A 20,120-nucleotide genomic window follows, 5' to 3' on the forward strand; every position below is an offset into this window, starting at 1 on the left:
GTCCCAGCCACCACTCAGATAGTCTCGATCGGGTACTTATCCAGTGCCTCATACCACAACAACATGCTGCCCACCAGGAACGCGAATGAAGCCCACAACAGCGTCAGATCACTCTGATACTCGCACCAACTCGGGTTGCAATACCCAAACGCAGCACTCAGCGTCCATCCAACCGACCCGATCATATTCCAAAGTCCAATATGCCACCCAATTGTCTGGAAGGCAGGCTTCCACCACTTCGTCTGCGTCTCCAGCATGTACCCTGCTGATGCGACCACGAACAGTATCCCGCCGATGAGATACGTCAACCAGTAAACATACCAAACACGGCCTGACTCAACTGGTCATACACGCCCGGCAGGGACATGATTCCGGTGACGTAGAAGATGGTCGCGCCTGCTGCAAGAGTCACGTTCGACACGAAGCCAATCTCGTGGATATAATGCTCCCTTAGCTCCTTCCAGCTCGGCCACCACTGCCACTTCCGTGCCTGCTGCGTCGAACTCCTTCCGGCCTTTGCGCCGTCCGTACGTTTTGAAGCGCGTTGGTGTACGTGCTCGCACATCTCCGGCGCTTTTCTTACCTTCTTCTCAACCTGTCCAATCTCAACTTGACGGCCCTCGAACAGCTCCTCCACCGCCCATCCGAAACATCCCGTCTGATTCTCATTGACACTCTCGAATATCAACAGCACCGCCCCAACCTGGAACAGCGTCGCGCCCACAAAGCTCGCTACCCCGCCGCCCGTCGTGGCCTCATTAGCGAACTCGGTCTCCGGATACGCAATCGGCAGCCAGTAGAACAGTGCGCAGAGGATGAAGATAGCGGACCCAAAGCTGAATAGGATAGCCACCCACCAGGAGATGTCCCAGTAGGCATAGACGGTAAGCATACGCCAGAGGCCTTGAGATATCCGGCGGGAAGTGGAAGGCCGATGAGGGCTGTCTTTTGGCAGGATGAGAACGTGTCGGCCTTTGCGGTTGTCACGGGAGCGCCAGGCGTAGCGGATGCTGTGTGTGCTGGGAGTATGGGCGAGCTTGGTGCTGTCGAGCTCGTGCTTGCTCGTATCGCCGAGACCATGGCCGGCTTCGGAGGTGTTCTTGCGGAAGCAAGCGTGTGTTGGGTTGAAGAATCCACAGCTGCCTGTGACGTCGTACCCGCTGTCGAGTGTCATGCCTTGGCGTTCGAAGCATTCGAGGCGGTGGTGGTGGAAGGCCTTGCATCTTGGTAGCATGATGGAATCGTCAACGCGTCGACGTGACAATGACAACCTTGAATGATGTAGTCTCGTGCTCCTCGGAACTGATATCGTCGGGCCGTCAAAAGGACAGGGTAGAACTTTGCATGTCGAAGGTTTTGAACCTACAGGATAAATTTTACGTACACGATGGCAAACAGCGGCAAGCCATGCTCGTCATGGTGCCCATAGTAGCTCCCACAGCCGCTCCTTGACTAGCCTACTCTCTTACAAACCAAGCTCTGTCCTATGACAATCATGGATTGTCCTGCATGCGTTATGTCCTACGACGGTTCGTTACTAGTGACTAAGCCTAGATGTCGCCGCGGTGGCAATCTTGGCAAGAGCTTGTTCGTCTCGGCTGTCCTCACCCCACTGTCTGATTCGGGGGCGGGATACACTGCATGGCGGGATGTCTCTGGCCCTGTTCTCAACCCCCACGATGACGGTGGCCTGGCTTCAGACCAAATGCGGATAGTAGGCGTTGCGATTCTCGCTACAGCATGCGAGTGAGATCACGCTGTGTACTGGAGCCGTTATGTGAAGACTGGGTGCACTTACTGCTGAATATCAATTTGCTGCCTTGAAATTTGACGCCATTGGGCTGGAAACCTCGCCTTGGCCGCGCCGCCCGTCACTTCCTCCTGGAGCCATCATCCTTCCCGAGGCCAGCCCCAGCACTCAACACTGCTCACCCATTGACACCGCCGCCATGCCTCCCACAGCAGACGAAATAATCAAACTACTCTCCCTCGACCCTCACCCCGAAGGCGGCTTCTTCCGCGAAACATTCCACGATGAGCCCATTCTCCCAACCTCTCCGCTAGATACAATCTCCGGCACGCTCTCATCCAACGCACCTACAGCCCTGCACAACCGCGCCGCCAGCACGCTAATCTACTACCTTCTCCCTTACCCACACTTCTCCAGCTTACACCGCATCGACGCCGCCGAGGGCTGGCACTACTACACTGGGACCATCGCGCTGGAGGTGGTTGAACTGGACCCGCCTATTCTATCCGCGGAAGGATCAGTCACAGGTTCAGCAACGGGCAAATCGGCACAGCCACTCAGAGTGACGCGTCTGGGCGTTGATTTTGCCAGTGGGGAGAGGCCTCAGTACGTAGTACAGAAGGGGAAGTGGTTTGGAGCACGGCTACCGAAGGAAGCCAAGGAGGGAGACTGGGTGCTGGTAGGGTGTAGCGTGGCGCCAGGGTTTGTGTTCGAGGGCGGATTTGAGATGGGGAGAAGGGATGTGCTGGAGAGGGAATTTCAGGGCGTAGGGAACGAGGAAGTCGCGAACGTTATTCGGGAGATGTGTCGGGAATAGGTAAGACGCAGCAACTTTGGTCTTGGAGGATTGAGGACGACTGGTGCCTCTATCGCTTCGGAAGCTCGTGTAAAACTATTGCCAGAGCTCAGTGAAAGAGCTTTCCCATCTTCCAAACAACACTCCATCCGCCAAAGATCGAGCACAGACCTGTGAACACAATCAACGGCCCGTAGGCTGTACCGTACGCGAAACCGTCCATGCCGCTACTCGCTGCGCCTGCCTTGAGCAGAGGCACGCCAGCCAGCCCTCCACTGACATACCCAATTCCTCTCGCGCCATTCAGTAAGCCATACAGGAGCCCAGGATCCACCGCTTCATTCCTTTCGGCCGCTTCATGCTCTAGCTCGTTGATCATACCGCCCCACGTGGCGCTGTAGCCTCCAGCAAAGAATCCGAAGGTAATGCTGAAAAGAGTAAGCAATGCCATCGCCGTGTTGTGCTGACTAGCAAAACCCCATAGCAGGAATGCACTCAATGCCGAGCTGACACCAGAGATCGTCGCCACTGTACTTGCGCTTAAGGAGAAGCGCTTCCCATTGTTGAGATACCCGAAGAATGAGCTCGAGATAATGCCAGGCAAGTTGAAGAATGTGAGCAGTAATGTGGAAGACGTCTGTGGGAGATGCGTGATATTTGAGGCGTAGGTGTTGATGTAAGTCTGCGGAATGCCATAGCCCGAGGATTGCAGCATGGTGGCAATGGCATAGATCCAGAAAGTGCGATGGTGGAGATGTGACCATGGAAGCTTGCGTGCGTGATACGTCTGCGCAGAAGTCGAGGATGGGTGTGAAGGGATCAAGTAGATGGCGCCCAAAGCACTTCCGGCGACGATCGCGGTCCAGATCCGAAGGGTCAACCTGAAGCCGTAGACATCGAGAAGATGGCGGATTAGAAAGGGACATGTTGATCCAACAATGTTCTTGCTTGAGAGAATGATGCCATATGCCAGAGCGCGGTTGTTGGTGCTGAACCATTCACCTAAGGTGAGAGTGGTCGGGCTGTAGATGAGCGCACAGCCAAGCGCAGCCAGAACTCCCTGGGTGAGGATAAGATGCCAAACATTGGTGCTGTATGAGGAGAGCAGGAATGAAGCGCAGGTCAGGACAACACCAACGAGAGACGCGGTTCGTCGATAGCGAGCCCAGCGGCGAGAGAAGAGGGCGAAAAGAAAAGGCATGGACATGTACATCACTCCATTCTGAGTTGTACCGATGACACCGGTTCCGGAGACGGAGCCAGACAAGGTCCAGTGAGCAGTGTAGTAGTCCTGAAAGACACCGTAGGTCATCGCAAAGCCTGTGAAGGTCAATAAATCTATGACGGACGTGAAATCTGGATGGTGATACCCCATATTGGCAGTTGCAGCACTGCTTGACCAATCAGTGTCGCTGCACGCTTGCCAGATGTTTCAATCTGGCGAGCATCTTGACCGGCGGCGTGTGCAGCATTGTCGGTCTCCTGCGAAGACGCTGGCGCGACTGCCGCACCTGCTCCTTGCAGCTCAACTGATTCTTGAGAACGTGCAGCCATGTCGTTGGTGACGAGGAAGCTGCCACCACCTGTACACCTGTAAGTTCTTGACGTTAACCTACACATACGTCGTTGGAAAAGAAAACCATTACGCCCTATGCTGAGGGTAGCGGCGACGGTGAGTGGCTGCAGCGTAGACTTCTGGCGACGATCTGAGGGGAAGGCATCAATTGAGGCATTTAGACGAAGGGGAGCCCCGGCGGATACTGGCTCCCCGGCGTACCGTATCTGGTACTTGCCTACCCAGGTATCCAACTCGCTCTTCGATGCCGCGAAACCTCTTCCCAAGTTGCATACATCAGTGGATCTATCATGCAATCCTGTCCATGAAGTCCTTGATCAGATACTACCGGAGACAAATGACCCATTCCCAGGTGGGACAACATGACCTGTCCAAAGTCAAGCGCTGGCAATCCTTGCTGCCCTGAGTCAGAGCGCGACGCTAAATTCTAGGACTTCTTTACGACTCTTCGGGCGGTGTTTTGCTGGACTTCAGCAATGCCATTCCGGAATGACATTCGCCCTAACAAGCATCGCGAAAGCCTGCCTCAGGGTGGCAGGCGACATTCGCTTCGTAGTCATCGGCGGTCACCAAAAGTACCTCACGCCGAATGTATGCTCTCACGAAATTGGTAGTGCCACCTGCAGACGAGTAGGTCCACACTGGAGTTGTGACACAAATGCCAATTCTCAGACGCGCAGCAACGCTTCAGAGACGGCTCGCATTTCTGTCTGCGATTGTGCATCCATACCTGAAACGCTTCACGCTCTGCGTTCTCACCAGTCTGTTAGCAAGTTAACGGATTGACGCATCCTTGAAGAGCTCGCAACAGCTGACAAGGCGTCCAAAGGCGTTACAGGAGCGGAAGATGATGTTCCTTCTTACGAGCACATATTAAGCTACCATTTGGACGGTAGTTGCTGAAAGGACTAGCAGAGTTAGGCTCACGACCCTTCAGGCCCGACAGGAATGATATTACGATCCTCAATGACCGAATGGTGCTTGATCGCCGCCGAGTGCAGCTCTTGGGTACAAGACTGTCACCTTCTCCACGTGTTGTTGTTGAATGTGTCCGCACAATCCATAACACCAACATTCGACCTCAACAGGCTGACTTTCATAACATCGCCATGATCGAGCTGTACGGCGCCTGTCCAGGCTTCGGACTCCCGGATATCTCGCCATGCGTCATGAAGGTCTTCATGTATCTGACCATAACCAAAACGCCTTTCACATGGAAGGCGCAAGACTGGGCAAGCATGGCAACCGATGCTCCGTACGGGAAGTTGCCGTATATCATTGACACTGACAACGACAACAAGCGCGTACCAGATTCCTCGCTCATCATTGAGTACCTGGAGTCGCAGTATGGGACAAGCCTCGACAAGAAGCTGAGCGCGGAACAGCGAGCGGTCGCAATCGCTTTCGAGCGCCTGATTGGTGAGAACCTTTACTGGTCTTGCCTAGGGACGTCACGCTATCTGAGCGACGCTGGCTGGGAGATGGTCTGCTGATCCTCAAGTCTTGGTCTGATCACAGCTCACACGTTGCAGTACATACCGTACCTCCTCCAACACTCCCCGCCAGATGGTTCCACTCCCGTCCCCCCTGAGCTGCGCGCATTCCTTGACGCGTACCGCCAATCGATCCTGGACGATTTCGTGGGACAAGGCATGGGTCGTAGAGATGTGCCTTGTATCGTCGAATTCTACAAGCGAGACATTGACGCACTTGCGGCTTATATGGGTGACAATAAGTACTTCATGGGGGATGAGGTACACACTATTGACGCAGCGGTATACTCGATGCTGAGGGAATGTGCCGATCAGCCCATGCAATGGGAGGGCACCGGATATATTGAGAGCAAGAAGACCTTGATAGCGTATATGGAGAGAATGCGGGCGGAGTTTGGAGTCTGAGCACGGGATGGTCAGCGGAATCTGCGTCGTCTTTCATCGATGCTTTTGGACGAACTCGATTGTGCGTCTGAGTGCCTTTGCTTGTCGCTTTGATGAACCTCGAGTAGCGATTACTGCTGGCTTCGACTAAGCTTATCCGTGCTTCTAAGTCGCCTCATGGATGCCTTCATTGAAGCTCGAGTCAAGCTCGCTTGTGCTTCTTCAAGCTCGCACCCAGGCTTTGTGGTTCTCTTGCAGCTTGCTCAGAACTTTCTCACAGAAAGCTCTCCTGAACTCCGGATGGTCCCAGCGATGCGGCACACCTTCGAAGGAGAACTTCACGCAGACTGACACAGCGTCGCTGTATGACGGCAGCATGAACTCTGATTCCGACTCCTCCAGCCACTGAGCCGCAGGCGCCATGCGAGCGTAGTAGCCGGCTCTCAGGGCTATTCCACTGCTAGCCGCCCAGTCTTCAAACGTCTGTAGATTCCACACTTCCAGTAGAAGAATGCCGAGTTCGAGAAGATCATCTTTGACGTGATCATCGCCATGGCCTGGACCAATGCTGGGGAAAGATCGAGTGATGAAGGGTTTCTGGTAGTCTACTATCTGTTTCCCACCGAAATGATGGCGCATGAAGTGGATGACTTTGCTGGTCCATGACTTCTCGAGCCAACGCGTCGTCTGGAGCTGGAGCAATGACGATGCGATATCCAGAGCCAGCTGCGTTTTGTGCTGCGGTGAAAGACGCGCGTGCTGCATGAGCAGCTGTTCCAGTGTGACAGTTTCCGACCCTTTTGCGAGATCGAAGTGTGCTTTCTGCTCAGCCATCGCCGCAAAGAGCTTGTATTGCGCGTCAATGCTCAAGGCAGTGGCTTTGCCTTGAACAGGATGGATCAAATGCGAGCACAGGTCTGCGATTGCCTGTTTTCCTGCTGCTGTAGTCTTGGAATCGAAACTGAAGAAGGCTTCATTACACCTGTGTCCAGGGTCCCCGCAGGCTAGTAAGCAGTGAAAGCTTGCGTCGTCGTTTCTATTCCTGTTCTGTACTTTGCCAAATGTGGTTCTGCTCTCTAGGATCAGCATCGTTGTGTGCGAGGGCTGGCATTTCTTGTCCCAGGAGGACTCCATTGCAGTATGGAGCCCAATTGCGCGATGTCGAATGTCATGGAGTTCCCGGGCCAGCCTCTTTGCTGCCTCCTCTTTCGTCAGGTCGCGTACCTGGTTGCGATTGAGCTCTTGGACGCGATCAGTCAGGCTCTTGAATCTGGCGTTGCACCGATCAAGATTGCTGATCTCTTCTTTCATCTCTGATCGCTTCATGGTGAACTTCAAGCGTTTGTCGAAAGGAAATCCTCCGTTATCAGCTTTCTTTGCGGTTGCAGCTTGTATACTCTTCGCCTCCTGTTTCGAAGTCAGCATCGCATGTGACACGGAGTAGAGAGCCATCCAACGCGCCGGTGCGACTCATTCGAGGTGATGAAGCGATTCGTCCGACGTAAAAGTGCGACTTATGGAAGGCAGAGGTGCGACTCAGTAGAGGAAGAAGAGCGACTCGACTGACGCAGAAGTGCGATTGATTCGAGGCAGAAGAGCGACTTGTTCGAGGCGACGGAGCGACACATCTGAAGAGAGGGAAGACGTACCAGTGAGAACGGACCAATGTGTTCAAGCTTCCCTATAATTGCAGTCAGGCTTGCTTTATAGTCAGCCATGATCCTATCGAACACCGCGAGTGTGTCAGCATCGTTCTCCAGATACTCCTCCAGCTGATTACGCGTCTCAGCGTCCGCAAGCAGCGCAGAGGGCTCACTATCGCCTGACAGATCTTGACCAGCGGCGGACAGTAAGATCTTGGTCGAGCTTTTGAACATCCATTTCTGTTCCTTCAGGCAATTGATCAGGTCATCTAATTGGACTCTGATCTTTCGGAAGGCGGTCCATCCTTCCTGACCTTTCTTCAGAGCTTCAATAAGAAGCGGAAGAGCTCCAAGAACGAGTCCAGCTATCTCGATCCCAGACATCGCCGCGGCACTTCGCGATAGACTCTGAGGCGAAGACCGTGGAATGAGCAGGCCAACGCGCCAGAAACATGCAGCAGATGCTCACTACTTGGCCTGGTTCGAGAGACATGAAAGGCCTCACAACGTGGCCATCGCCTGAAGATTCGGATCCTTCGTGTGGTCAGGCTGGAAGAGTCGTGAGGGCGGCGATGATACCGAGGCGATGGACTCGGAACGGCGGAAATTAGAGAGGGTCGGCCCGCGTATGAAGCTCTGCTCTGCGAATGGACTCGAACTTTGTTGCGTTGTCGTAATTGTCGCGCTTTCCAACTACTTCCTACTCACAACGACCAAAGTTGTGGCTGCATTTTGAACATTCAAAGGCTTAAGTTGAGCGGCATCGCAATGACTTGCGCCCGACCATTACGACGGCAAGTCGCCCCACTTCGATACGAGGATGTGACACCAGAGCCAGAGCCAATGGGTTGTTCGCTAAGCCCCGTGAAAATGAGGGGCGCTTTCCAGCTGCTCGATCTAACCTGTCTCGAGGCTTTCGGACTGACCGCTCTGAGGTCAATCCTTTGGACGCCGTGACGAGACCAGAGCTGGCACGATTTAATGGCGAGATCATCGCAAAAGCTCTTACGGCACATGACTCCTTTGCATCGATGTGTACAATGAGATCTCGCGGTCTTAAGCGCCCCGCCTCAACGCCACGCTAGTTACCAGAAACACCATCGTCGATGACGGAACGAGGTCGTTGCTGAGGTGTCTCGTCGCTCAGCTATTGCATGACGGTCGATTCCCAAGCGACTCCCCTCGACGCGGTCCAGGGTGACGGATCTGAAGCGGCTCGGGTTCACTCTAGCGATGAGGCGTGCTTTTCAACGCGATTGCGGCAGTCTTTGACCACCGAATGAGGTCTCGGGCGGACTCCAGACTGAAACAGAAGACTGAAGCTGCGAAACGCTCTGAGGCATGTTAGAAACTTCGATCAATTTGAAGCAAGCTTCACTTGATCTGCTCCTAGAGGTTCCGGTCAATCCTGGGCGAGCTTCGAGTGACTTGAGCCTCGAGAATCCAATCAGCCTTGAGGCAAGTTCCGCATGATTCGCCTAAGAGACATCAGTCATACTCGATTCACTGCCCAATGTCGTCGATATACGAGGACTCTGCGCGCGTCAAGGCAGCCTTCCGTGACGTAAACGATGTCGACTTGCGCGTCTACGACGCGTCCGGGCGACAGGACCTGTCAGACGCCGAAGAGCACTTTCTCATGTGGACTGCCAACCTCGGCGCCCTCGATGCCGGTCACACATCCCTTGATTATCGACTTCAGGACGTTCCGGAGACGGTTGAGCTTGTACGCGATCTCCTGCAAGACCTTGCACGAAATTTGGAAGGCTTTCGAAAGTTCGTCGAAACGAGCGCTGAGAGAGCCATAGGATCTCTGGCGCCTGAGGATGACTCTGACGACTCGTCTGCAGAAGAGGACGACATGGATGAGTTGCAAGCGACAGTCACCTCGATGAAGAATATACTGCGACGACTATTTCGCCTAGCACGTACGATTCGAAACTATGGTACGCGGTCTAATCCAGGTCGACGCAACGTCTACAAAGTGCCATCCGAAGATCGACAAGCCATGAAGAAGCAGCTCATTTCTTTGGAGCAACGCAGAATATACGACTTTGTCTACTTCTCCAGGAAGTCCGATCACGAAGGAATGATCGACGCGTCCGAGGAGATCGAGATGAACAACGAAGACGCGGCGCTGATCGCCCGACTCGCGAGAGCTTGTAGTCAACGCAGACAACAATTCGTATATTGGAGATACCGTCACGAAAACAGCACTCATGCTGCCCATCACCTGATGTCGAAACCTGATTTCCAGTCGGAGGCGCCCAGACCGATGCGCGAGGACGCTGTTGCCGCCTTGACGAAGCCAGCGCTTGTCCTCGCTCCTTCAATGCCGTCTAGTGTGACCAGAGTCCGTAAGGAGCAAATTGACTTCGGCGAGAAGGCCTCTGTGAGGTCTGCTGTCACTCGAGCTCCGTCCTTGCGTGGCCCAGGTGGTCAACGTGCGGAATGGCCAGCAATACCTCAAGGTCTGAAAGAGGTATCGGACGGCCAATTGTTTGAGTGCCCGTACTGCTTCAATCTGTGCCCAGTGCGATATAAGGAAACTTCTGCAGCATGGAAGTCACACTTGATACATGATCTTATGCCATACAGTTGCACCTTCCCCAATTGCGACAATGCCGATCACCTTTATGACTCGCTCGCTGACTGGACGTCGCATGAAATGACGCATAGCAAGGTATGGGTCTGCCTGGAACACACGGATGAAGAGTTCACGACGTCGAATGAGTATGCGGTGCACGCCAGGCAGTTTCATGCAGCCGATGCTAATGACATGCTGAGGAGCGAAGCGCTTGCCGCTCGGATGACGGGGTCGAGACAATCTGGCCGACACTGTCCTTTCTGCTTGATTGCAATCGTCTCCTCGGCTGAAATGCAAAAGCACGTCGCGTGGCATCTCGAGCTGCTTGCGTTGGGCAACCTACCGCGCTCAAATGGTGTGGAGCAAGGTAGCGATGCGGGTGAGCTCGATTCCAAGGCGCAGAAACTCGGTGATGCAGACTCCCGTGAAGGAGAGCTGGATGATATTTCGCTACCGGATGAAATCGAGGCACACTCGCCAGCGAGCTCGACAGGGATAAAGATGTTCGAGGACGGTATGCCAGTGGTCTTCAAAGAATTCATAATCAAGGCTGGCGCTAGCTCAGAAGAAGACGCTCGAGCAGAGTCCAGACCAAAACTGAAACGCGTTCGCGCCAGACTGGATCCTGGGCACGACATGAAAATCATACTCAAAGATGTGCTCAGTTCACACAGAGTAACGATGCTGGACGAACCGCTGATCATCTGGGGTATTCTTGGTGAGAGTCGTTTTGATCGTACGGTGGAGCTCGAATGGGGACCTGTCACAGTCAGCGGAGATAACTTGAACCGCTCCATCTTCTACGTTGTTGATGAGTTGCCAAACGATATTCAGATGATCGTTGGAGCGCAACCTGCGCCAGACGCTCCCTCGAGACAGGGGCCCGAATCGCTGCCCCACCCCAAAAGAACTACATCAACGGTCTCGAATCCTGAAAAGAGTCCAAGTGAGCGGCGTGATGTTCAAGTCGACGTCGGAGATCGTGTGGGTGAAAGTTCTCAGTCTGCTAACCATCCAACCACTGAGGAACCTGTAGCACTTCCAACCCTCCCCACGGAGACTACGAGGACAGCATATGACTTCGAGATCAGAATCCATCAAGGTTATGTTATTATCACATGCGACGGCCTGGAAACTACCATCCGCCATCCTGAGATTCGGGCTACATTGGTCGAGCAGGACGAGAAGCCCCGAGCTTCCACACGGTACAGTGGCTCTTACAGCACTATCGACGAGCTCAACGATGTCGTCGAGGAGTTGATTGAGGCCAAGAAACTGCCTCTGGAGATTGCTGGCGAAATGGTTTACTTCATAAGAGATCCCCAGGCTGCCATAAACAAACCCGGCCAGTATGCAGAGCCAATCTTGGACGAAAGCCCTCGCGAGTCGACTGTTGACGCGGCTGAGGATGCTTTAGAGCCGAATGTGGAGCAACTTTTGTCCCAATCCAAGACTGAGGGCCTCGCTGGCGAAGATGTTGCCGACTTAAGCTTTTTCCGCAACAACCCACAATTCAAACAACTCCGCCAGGTCGTACAGCAGCAGCCAGATATGCTTGAACCCATCCTCCAACAGCTCAGTGCAGGGAATCCTCAGCTTGCTCGGATGATCGCAGAGAACCCAGAAAGGTTCATAGAATTGCTTGCTGGAGAGGACGATGATGATGATAATAAGGACCCGTTTCCACCAGGGACTATCAGTATTACAGCCGAGGAGCGAGATGCCATTGAGCGGCTTGTTCGACTTGGCTTCGATAGAGACTCATGCATTCAAGCTTACTTCGCCTGCGACAAGGACGAGGAACTGGCGGCGCACTTCTTGTTCGACCAGCCTTCTGGGTCCGACAGTGACGTGCCCGGGTCAAGCACCGATCGCGGAGGTTTGGAGGGAAGCTCGGTTCCCGTTGCGTCAACTCCTGTACCAGAGCACCCGCCCAGAAAAGCCGACGAAGGCGACAAACGGCCGGCACTGGCGAAACTAGCACCCGGCTGGCTTACTAGGAGATTGAAGCGCGGGTCAGAACCCCTCGGTCTCCAACCACCATCCGCCACGCGTTTCCCCGTAAGAGTCTCTGAAAATGCTGCCACAGCCACAGCAGCAGGCGTATCCTCAACCGACGAGCCTGACCTCCAAGTCGGCAGCGAAGCTACTGTGGCCGAGGGCGGCAAGCCTCAAGTCTCTCGTCAAGGTCAGCGCAGGGGTCTTCCACCACCATCCGCCACGCGATTCCCTGTAAGAGTCTCTCGACATCCTACGACAGCCACAGCAGCAACCGTGAGTCCAACCGAGCAACCTGACCTCCAAGTCAGCAACGATGCCGCTGTGGCTGGGAGCGGAGGCGTGCCGCTCTCAGACCGTGCTCGCGAGAGGATCCATGAGCATATAGTCGCTCCCCTCCTCAGAGAGGAACTGCTGCCAAAGCATACCGACGCCGAACATGCCGGACCTGCCGACTCGCCCTCCGCCGAGCAATCTCAACCTGTAGATGAGCCCTCCATCAGCAGATCACCTTCCGCCACTCGCAGTCATTCACAGCACGGATTGCTCCCAACTGTTGGGCCCCCTCTAATTGTCGAAGAGCCGCGCCGCAGGAAAGGCAAGGATAAGGCTCGTGGCGTCAACTTCTTTTTCGACCCTGACGAACATCCTGTTGTGGTCGAAACGCCATCCACTTCTGGAGACGGTGGTATCAGCGCTCAATTTGGGCGCCGTGACTCAGGCGTTTACAGTGGTGCAGGTCGCCCTCATAGTCGTGATCGTAAGTACTACGATAGGAAGGACCAGCTTACCACAACGGACAGTGCAGACACAACACCTGCCATCCAGGACCTGACGCACGACTTCAACAACATCACCACGAACAGGCGCCTCGACAAAGTGGAGGCAGAAGCCAAAGCCAATCGCCTTGCGGCCCAGCTCGAGAAAGCTAAGGCTGAGATCGAGGCAAGCAAGAGGGCTCTGCGACGAGATGCTGTTTCTGGCCCCGTAACCAACGATGTTGCTGTGATGACGGACAACAGAAGCAGATCGCGACGAGCTGGAACCAGTGATCGGAAAAGTCGTGTTGTTGTGGTAGAAGACGAGCCTGTTGTCCGGGACAAGAGACACGAGGCTAAAGGAAATTGAGGCAAACACATCATGCAAGACCCAGCCAGCAATACACCTCTTTCGTCTTCGGGACGAAGCAATAGTCGAAGCAGTCGAGGGATGGCTATGTCACGCCTCCTTTCCTGATATACACTTGACCAGTAGCCGCAGATCTGGCCTTGAGACCAGGCGACGCACGCCACAGCTCTACATACGAAATCCACAAAGCTCGTTGCATTTCGCAAGTCACTTCCCCTCTCCGTCGTCATCTTCGTCACTACTCCTACTTGGGCCGTCGTCCTCGACTTCGAGCTCAGCATCACTCAAGAATGGACTCCTCTCCAACTCGACCGTCGGCCCCGGCACGCCCCTTCCCGGCGCCGGAGTCGGCGGAGCCAGAACCGCTCGCGGCGGTCTGGTGATTTCTATATTCGGCGTTCCGATTTCCTGCTGCGGCGACATCGGACGATGCTCCATTATTGACTCCAGAGGCTGTGACTGCTGTGATGCCGCGCTCTGCGATGCCGTCAGAGGCGACAGTTGTTCGTTCTCATCCACGATGGAAGTCTTGTCCAGTGTCTCGCCAATAACTTGCACTGCTTGGGCTTGAGCCTCCTCCAGTGCTTGACTCACGGACGTTTGCGGGTGTTCGGTGGTTTCGCCAAGTTGTGACGGCGATAATGTTTTTGTTTCTTCTATCGGAGAGAATGGTGATCGTTCGGTGGTAATGCCGTCGGTCTTGATTGAGGGAAGCTTGGTGTCGAACTTTCCCGGCTCGCGTATGCTTGACGTCAGCAGTGCTTCGGAATCTTTGCTACGCTTGAATTGCCAGCGACGAGCTTTGGGTGCTGGTGGCGGTTTTTTGGGTGCGATCGTAGATGTGTCTGTAGGCGGAGGCATCATGTTGGTCGTTGTCGTTGGCGACGTCCTCTGTTCTACCGGCGACTGGGTCTCGGGTGACTGCACCTCGTCCACCGGGTCGTTCTTCAATTCTTCTGGTGAGCCAAGAACTTGGACGGGCGATTCGGCCTCGACAGATTCCGACGTCTTTTGCGTCTTGAGTCCTCCCCAGCCCGACCTTCTCGCCTTTGGCGGAGGCGGCTTATTCGGTTTTGCCATATCGCCTTCTCCTTCCCGTCCATCAGCCGTCGGCGCCGTCGTATCGTTCTTGCTGTTTGCGTTGCGGCTCGGCGTAATAACGCCAGGCTTCTCCTTTTGAGCAGCAATCTCTGCCATACTTAAGCTGGACTGTCGTGCCGATTCAAGCTGAGGAGCCAGATACTGGCCGATGGTCAAAGTTGAGCTTTTACTAGAATGCCGTTTCTTCAACTTGCGAGGTGCGGGTAATGCTGGTGGCGCAGGCTTGGTAGGTGACACTGGTGATGGTGGCCCAGACATGTCGTCGTCCACCTGGGATGCGGCCAGTTCGGGATCGACGAGCCAACTGACGCCTTTACACCTGTTGACCAACCTTTTGGTGGTCTCGTCTATCTCGTCGAAATGTGACCAGTTGTTTGGCGAGTCAGCTCGCTCAGAGTGGTCAATGACGTGTCCGCCGCCGAGGACTGTCAACAACTTCATGATTTCGTGTCTTTTGTAGTGTGGCGGCTGCTGGAGTTGCGTATACTCCAGCAAAGGATATAGAACTCGCAAGTAGGTGTGCCGAAGTGATGTTGCATCTTCCGGCAAGTCGAGTAGGTTCCGGATAAGGATATCAACCAGGACTCTAAGGTCGTTGGTATAGAAGTATTCATAGGTCTGAGGCGTGGTAAAGAGGAGATATAAGAGCTTGAGGGTCAGCAATTGTAACGATGTCTCGTCTGCGATCATTAGTACATGTCCAGTATCTGAGGTCGGACAACACACCTTCTCTGTTCAGTAAAAGAATAATGTTCTCGCCAAAGGTCTTGTATTTGTTGCCCTGCGCCGACAAGACTTTGACGACCTTGTTTGTCAGGGCTGAACCGGGATCTTTCGATCTAGGCTCGTGGGCGGCGACCATGAATTGCTCGTTCAGGACAAGCAGGACTCGTATGACGGGGTAGTGGTACGGATCGTTGACGTTGCCAGACACGTGTTCAATCAGGTCAAACAGTGATGCCACGAATTCGTCAGAAACACAAGCTGTGAAGAGTTGTCAATTGCCTGTCTTGGCTGATATTGGAATCGCATACCCAAGTCATCTGCGGATATCTTCTGTATCCTGGACATCTCGTACAGCATCTGCATGATCAGTCTTCTGACCGAATCGACATTGTCTAAGGTCGGGTCGGTGATGAGGCTGACCAGCCTCGGAAAGGCGCCCTCATCGTTCAGCAACTCGAATACTCTTTCAGCGCTTTGGGCATCGGCAAGGAGGAAGGAGGATGTGATGAGCAGCGTGTCTGGGTCGTCTTCCTGTTCCAAGTTAGTGTCTCCCATCCAACCTGGTCCCTGCAGTCCATACCTGCAGTAGACTGTGTATGAACTGCCTCCGTATGTATTCCGCATGCTGAGTGAACAGCGGCGAGCTGGCCAACCTATACGCGCATTGCGCCAGTAGTTGATTGGCTTCTTCAAACTGATCTGTCTCCCTCATCAGACTCGTCGCTGCGTCTCGTATCTGAGGAAAGCATACCCTTCGAGCCGGCGACCAGATCTAGGTAGGATCGCAGGGCGTCGTCAATGTGGCTATGACTGGCGCATTCCTGGGAGACTGTGTCCTCGAGGGCTATGTAATCTCCTCGTCAGCGATCTGCCGGGGCGCCCAGAACGTCGACTCACCATCCCAGAATTGTTCCTCATTCTGGAATCCTGGTTCGGCGTCTTCCAAGTCCATGCTATGCGCAACTGCATGTCGACCAGCGGATGGAAATCGGGAATGTTGTTAAAGAGCGCGGAATCGCCAAGTCGCCATGAACATGGCGAAGCGGCGGAAGAATGTGGTAGCGAACAGCGATGCAATGAGAGAGCGTATACAACGGTCTGTGGTGTGAGTGATAGACGTGTGGGAAACTTGATACGTGCAGTCGAAGATCGGAAGGTGGAAATGACGGAAGGCGGCGTCGCATGTGTGGGGTTCGTCGTCACCACGCTTGGGATCCCTGCGCAAATATAGGTATTTATATTCACGTTTCAAACGTGTCATCTTCGTTGTACTTTTGATGCTACACGACGATTTACAAAGATGATTGCTACATCCACAAGCTGACGGATGCGAGAGCTCTCGTAGCTAATCGTGGTCCTCATCGATGCCACGCAGCGCATAGACACTGGGCAGGCCTGCGCCTCAGCTTCTCGAAGTCTTTACATTCCCGCCAAGCAACACTCCGTCTGTACATGCTGTAAACCGGCAATCTCTTGTACTCCTGATGATCTTTCGCACAGAGACGTTGTCGTGGGGACGTTTCGAAACTCGGATCGAGGTCCTTCACGACGCCCGCTCAATCCGGCGTGTTCATCTTGCCGCTTGGACCTATAAACAATTTATCCCTCATGTTTCTCGCCAAGGCATCGATGTACCAACCATCAGTCTTGGCCACTTCCTCCTCACCCTCCACAGGTGGCCACGTCTTTGTCCTCGGTCTCGGACGCAATGCTTCATCAATCGACGACGAGCCAGCGGTGCTAGACCTGTGCGGCGGAGATCGAATCTCGGCATTGTCGGAGTGTGGTCTGCGTAGTTTCAGTTGAGGACTGGTTGGCGCTTCTGTGGGCGATGGCAGCGGCGTGTCTGGTGAAATATCCCAGTCCAGGCTGCCGTTCATGTCGTAAAGGTCACCAAGCCGAATGTCGAGACTGTCACTGAGTCCGCTGTCCTCGAATGTGGCGTTCGTTGATGGCGCGAGCCAGACGCGGTTCGTTCGTGAGACCTCTCGACTCAAAGAGGACACCGACGACGTTGAGCTGACCCGATGGTGCTCACTCGATTGACACAGGTAAAGTGGATCCGATTCTTCCGTGGCGCCGTTGACCATGTATACCACACTGCCTGGTGTGACGGCAGATATCGACATGCCAACTTGCCCATCTAGCAGAAGAAAATAGGACACCCTTTGAAGACGATGGGTCTTGGCAGAAATCTCAGAATAGGCATCTTTGGCCCACCGAATGATTTCGTTCATTTTCGATATGCTCATCGCGCCTGCTGATTGGAATAGCTCCCACATCTCGGTGTCAATCAATGCTGGAGTCACCGGACTCGGAACGGTAGACACCGCAGTTACTGGGCTGATCTTGAGAGCTTTACTGATGACAGTCTTCCCAACGACAGGTCCAGTCTCCCACTTCTTCCTGTCTATGCAGAGCGCGTCCAGGATGAGCTTGCTGTACTTGAGGCAGTGCGGTGACTTCGGTTCGAGATCCATAAGATCGGCGTAAAGATCAGGCAGTGACTTATCGTAGTCGACCTGCAGCTGATGTGCATTAGTCGAGATCCCGGTCAGAGCGTACGCTTTATCATGGAATACAGAACACTGCGAGTGTTGGTATGTTTCCATGACTTGCAGAAGGCGATGGTTGACATGAATGTCGTGAACATGTTGCCACACACTGAACGGAATCGAGGTGTATATTGCGTCCCAGGGTCCTGTCATCGTTATCGGAGCAGATGACCTTCTGTGGCGATTCACTGAGAGGACAGCGAGAAAGGCCGCGGACAGCGCATCCCAAGTGATTTGTCCGACGCCCCACAAGAACAGCAGCTTGTTTGCTTTGATCAACTCTTGTATTACTGTACGAGCATCAGCATGTCAACAAGTGCAAACGCGAAGCAGAGCTTACTCCATCTCCTCTTCCAATAGCTGAGTTGGCACAACTGCTGCAGGCAATTCCACATTTGACCATACGGATCTCGAAGACTTACAACGCTCGGTCTCTCAACTACCTGTCCTTCCTTGATTCGAGCGTACTCGTCGGAGTCTCTCCAGTCCTGTAACGTGACCTCCGTCTCGACAAGCGTTCCATCTTCCATGGACTTCGGTCCTAGCCACGTAAGAACCAGAATTGCTTCGGCGAATATCCTTCCCATGATCTTCACCTGCTCATTGCGCTCTGAGTTGCTGCACTGGTCGATGCATATGGCGTCAATCCAAAGTGGGCGGATAAAAGCATGTGTACTGCTATGAATCCGATCGAGGAAGAGCTTGAGATTCTTGCGGATTGGAAAAGTCTTTCCGTCAATGTTCAGCGCATGGCTGGGTTGGTCGGTGCCCCATTCGTACGACAAAGCATAGAAATGAGGCATGTGGCATCGCCCAGAATGTACGTGGTAAGCTGATACTGCGTTTCGCCATTATCGGTGGCACTGATTTCTAGAAGGCGAATTTGCCGTTCAGGTGACTCCAGCGGTTTGTGCTCGAGTGTTTGCTGCAGTGCCATCCTGTTGCGCGCGCGCCATAGAGGCTGCCATCGTTATCGCCTAGACATGTTGGACGACAGTGTCGACCCTGTGTCTGTCAGTCTTCTCAGCGCAGCAACAATGATTCAATGGTAGTCCGGTTGTTCGTAAAGAAACGTCTGGTCACGCAGTGCTTACGTCTGTTATCGCGCTGTGTCAAAGTAGGCCCGCGACGTTCGCATGTGCTGTGAGGGTCTGTACACAATGGCGGCATCACCCACTCTTGCACGAGCGCTCAGGTCGGTCTAGAAGCCGATACGAACTGACCTGGAGCACGAATCTGCACACCAATCAGAGTGTCTGACATCACAGCGAGAGCCCCGCATCCGCCGAGCCTCATCGGCACTGGCAGTGTCTGATTTTCTCATCAACCGAAGCCTCAGCTTCCGCAACTATCACCTTCCTCGTCGCCGTGTAGAAGAAATCCGATCAAGGTGTCCGAGTGTGACAGGGGGACCAGGGCGAGGCAATAGACGACATCTTCCGATGATCTGAAAGATCATGACGGCGGACTCTCGATGTGTCTTGGACGTACCTCCTTCGGTTGCTGAATCTCAATGCCGAATTGTCCAAGATGGCATCCCAGTGAGGGCGTTCGAATGCTATGTCAATCCAGTCACACCCTTGAGGCAGCTACCAACCGGCACCGCGTGGCAACAATAAAATATCAGGCTTTTTGATTAGTCGACAGCAGCCATGCAACTACCTAGGTAGGTCGGTCATCAATTGAGTTTGCAGCAGCACGACGAAGGGATCGTTCAAACACTCGAGGGAAGTATGATGGGAAGAGATGACTGATGTCTCGGGTTATGCGCACGAGGGTCCTCCCTCGCTGGGCAGGAACAAGGCAGACTCGGTCTTGGCACTTGGGCAGGGACATGATCATCGGTGGCTTCAACTTCTTACCAATAGCACACTCGCAGCAGTCTCGGAAGGCATTTGTCGTCGTAGTCGAATTATCTGTTCATCTTTGCATCTGAGCGCGACAACCATGACTGAAAATTGGCCAGGGCCGAAGTTCAAATCTGGACCGCAATCTGGGGCACCTGTCATCGCCGCAGCACGTCGCCGTTGAAACCTCAGGCGACGCCCAGCTCCATCGTCTCTAGGTGTTTCAAAATCCCGACAACGCGTGATCATGCCGGCAAGCGACGACTGCGAGAGGCGACGCGCTCTGTGCCTCAAGACTTATTTACCCGCCGCCCTGCACTGCCACAGCCACGCGCACGGAACCATCCGCCAAGCTAACCCGAAACAGCCGTACGTCATCCTGTTGTGGCGGTGCAAGGCGACAAGTCACATAAAGTCAGCGCCTGAGCATAGACATCAACCGCTTTCGTCCCGTGCACATGCAATCTCCTTTGTTCCTTTCGCATCTCCTTTGGTACCACACTATTGCCCAGTCATTTGATTGAGAACGAAGACAA

At 54.0% G+C, this 20,120-nt stretch overlaps 8 protein-coding genes across 8 annotated transcripts; 3 read left to right on the top strand and 5 right to left on the bottom strand.

Moving 5' to 3' along the window:
• Nucleotides 1-14: 14 nt before the first annotated feature.
• On the bottom strand, nucleotides 15-1,234 carry AB675_1752 (uncharacterized protein; the record flags this gene model as incomplete). The annotated part of the gene is made up of 2 exons (XM_018141666.1): nucleotides 15-262; nucleotides 322-1,234. The coding sequence occupies 2 exons, from the start codon at nucleotides 1,232-1,234 to the stop codon at nucleotides 15-17; spliced, it is 1,161 nt and encodes a 386-aa protein (XP_018003008.1).
• A 715-nt stretch (nucleotides 1,235-1,949) lies between these two features.
• AB675_1753 (uncharacterized protein) lies at nucleotides 1,950-2,567 on the top strand (the record flags this gene model as incomplete). The annotated part of the gene is made up of 1 exon (XM_018141667.1): nucleotides 1,950-2,567. The coding sequence occupies one exon, from the start codon at nucleotides 1,950-1,952 to the stop codon at nucleotides 2,565-2,567; it is 618 nt and encodes a 205-aa protein (XP_018003072.1).
• An 88-nt stretch (nucleotides 2,568-2,655) lies between these two features.
• Nucleotides 2,656-4,100, bottom strand: AB675_1754 (uncharacterized protein; the record flags this gene model as incomplete). The annotated part of the gene is made up of 2 exons (XM_018141668.1): nucleotides 2,656-3,866; nucleotides 3,917-4,100. The coding sequence occupies 2 exons, from the start codon at nucleotides 4,098-4,100 to the stop codon at nucleotides 2,656-2,658; spliced, it is 1,395 nt and encodes a 464-aa protein (XP_018002871.1).
• A 1,131-nt stretch (nucleotides 4,101-5,231) lies between these two features.
• AB675_1755 (uncharacterized protein) lies at nucleotides 5,232-6,020 on the top strand (the record flags this gene model as incomplete). Its single annotated transcript, XM_018141669.1, has 2 exons — nucleotides 5,232-5,606; nucleotides 5,655-6,020. The coding sequence occupies 2 exons, from the start codon at nucleotides 5,232-5,234 to the stop codon at nucleotides 6,018-6,020; spliced, it is 741 nt and encodes a 246-aa protein (XP_018002943.1).
• A 201-nt stretch (nucleotides 6,021-6,221) lies between these two features.
• On the bottom strand, nucleotides 6,222-8,026 carry AB675_1756 (uncharacterized protein; the record flags this gene model as incomplete). The annotated part of the gene is made up of 2 exons (XM_018141670.1): nucleotides 6,222-7,406; nucleotides 7,649-8,026. The coding sequence occupies 2 exons, from the start codon at nucleotides 8,024-8,026 to the stop codon at nucleotides 6,222-6,224; spliced, it is 1,563 nt and encodes a 520-aa protein (XP_018002957.1).
• Nucleotides 8,027-9,155: 1,129 nt separating this feature from the next.
• On the top strand, nucleotides 9,156-13,355 carry AB675_1757 (UV excision repair protein rhp23; the record flags this gene model as incomplete). Its single annotated transcript, XM_018141671.1, has 1 exon — nucleotides 9,156-13,355. The coding sequence occupies one exon, from the start codon at nucleotides 9,156-9,158 to the stop codon at nucleotides 13,353-13,355; it is 4,200 nt and encodes a 1,399-aa protein (XP_018002812.1).
• Nucleotides 13,356-13,562: 207 nt separating this feature from the next.
• Nucleotides 13,563-16,134, bottom strand: AB675_1758 (Protein dip1; the record flags this gene model as incomplete). Its single annotated transcript, XM_018141672.1, has 6 exons — nucleotides 13,563-15,136; nucleotides 15,183-15,440; nucleotides 15,491-15,713; nucleotides 15,763-15,881; nucleotides 15,934-16,026; nucleotides 16,080-16,134. 6 exons carry the CDS (start codon nucleotides 16,132-16,134, stop codon nucleotides 13,563-13,565), a joined length of 2,322 nt encoding a protein of 773 aa, XP_018003066.1.
• A 604-nt stretch (nucleotides 16,135-16,738) lies between these two features.
• Nucleotides 16,739-18,540, bottom strand: AB675_1759 (uncharacterized protein; the record flags this gene model as incomplete). The annotated part of the gene is made up of 2 exons (XM_018141673.1): nucleotides 16,739-18,027; nucleotides 18,078-18,540. 2 exons carry the CDS (start codon nucleotides 18,538-18,540, stop codon nucleotides 16,739-16,741), a joined length of 1,752 nt encoding a protein of 583 aa, XP_018002615.1.
• Between the last annotated feature and the right edge of the window lie 1,580 nt (nucleotides 18,541-20,120).

This window comes from Cyphellophora attinorum (assembly GCF_001299255.1).
Source record: "Cyphellophora attinorum strain CBS 131958 chromosome Unknown Contig6, whole genome shotgun sequence".
NCBI classification, from domain to species: domain Eukaryota; kingdom Fungi; phylum Ascomycota; class Eurotiomycetes; order Chaetothyriales; family Cyphellophoraceae; genus Cyphellophora; species Cyphellophora attinorum.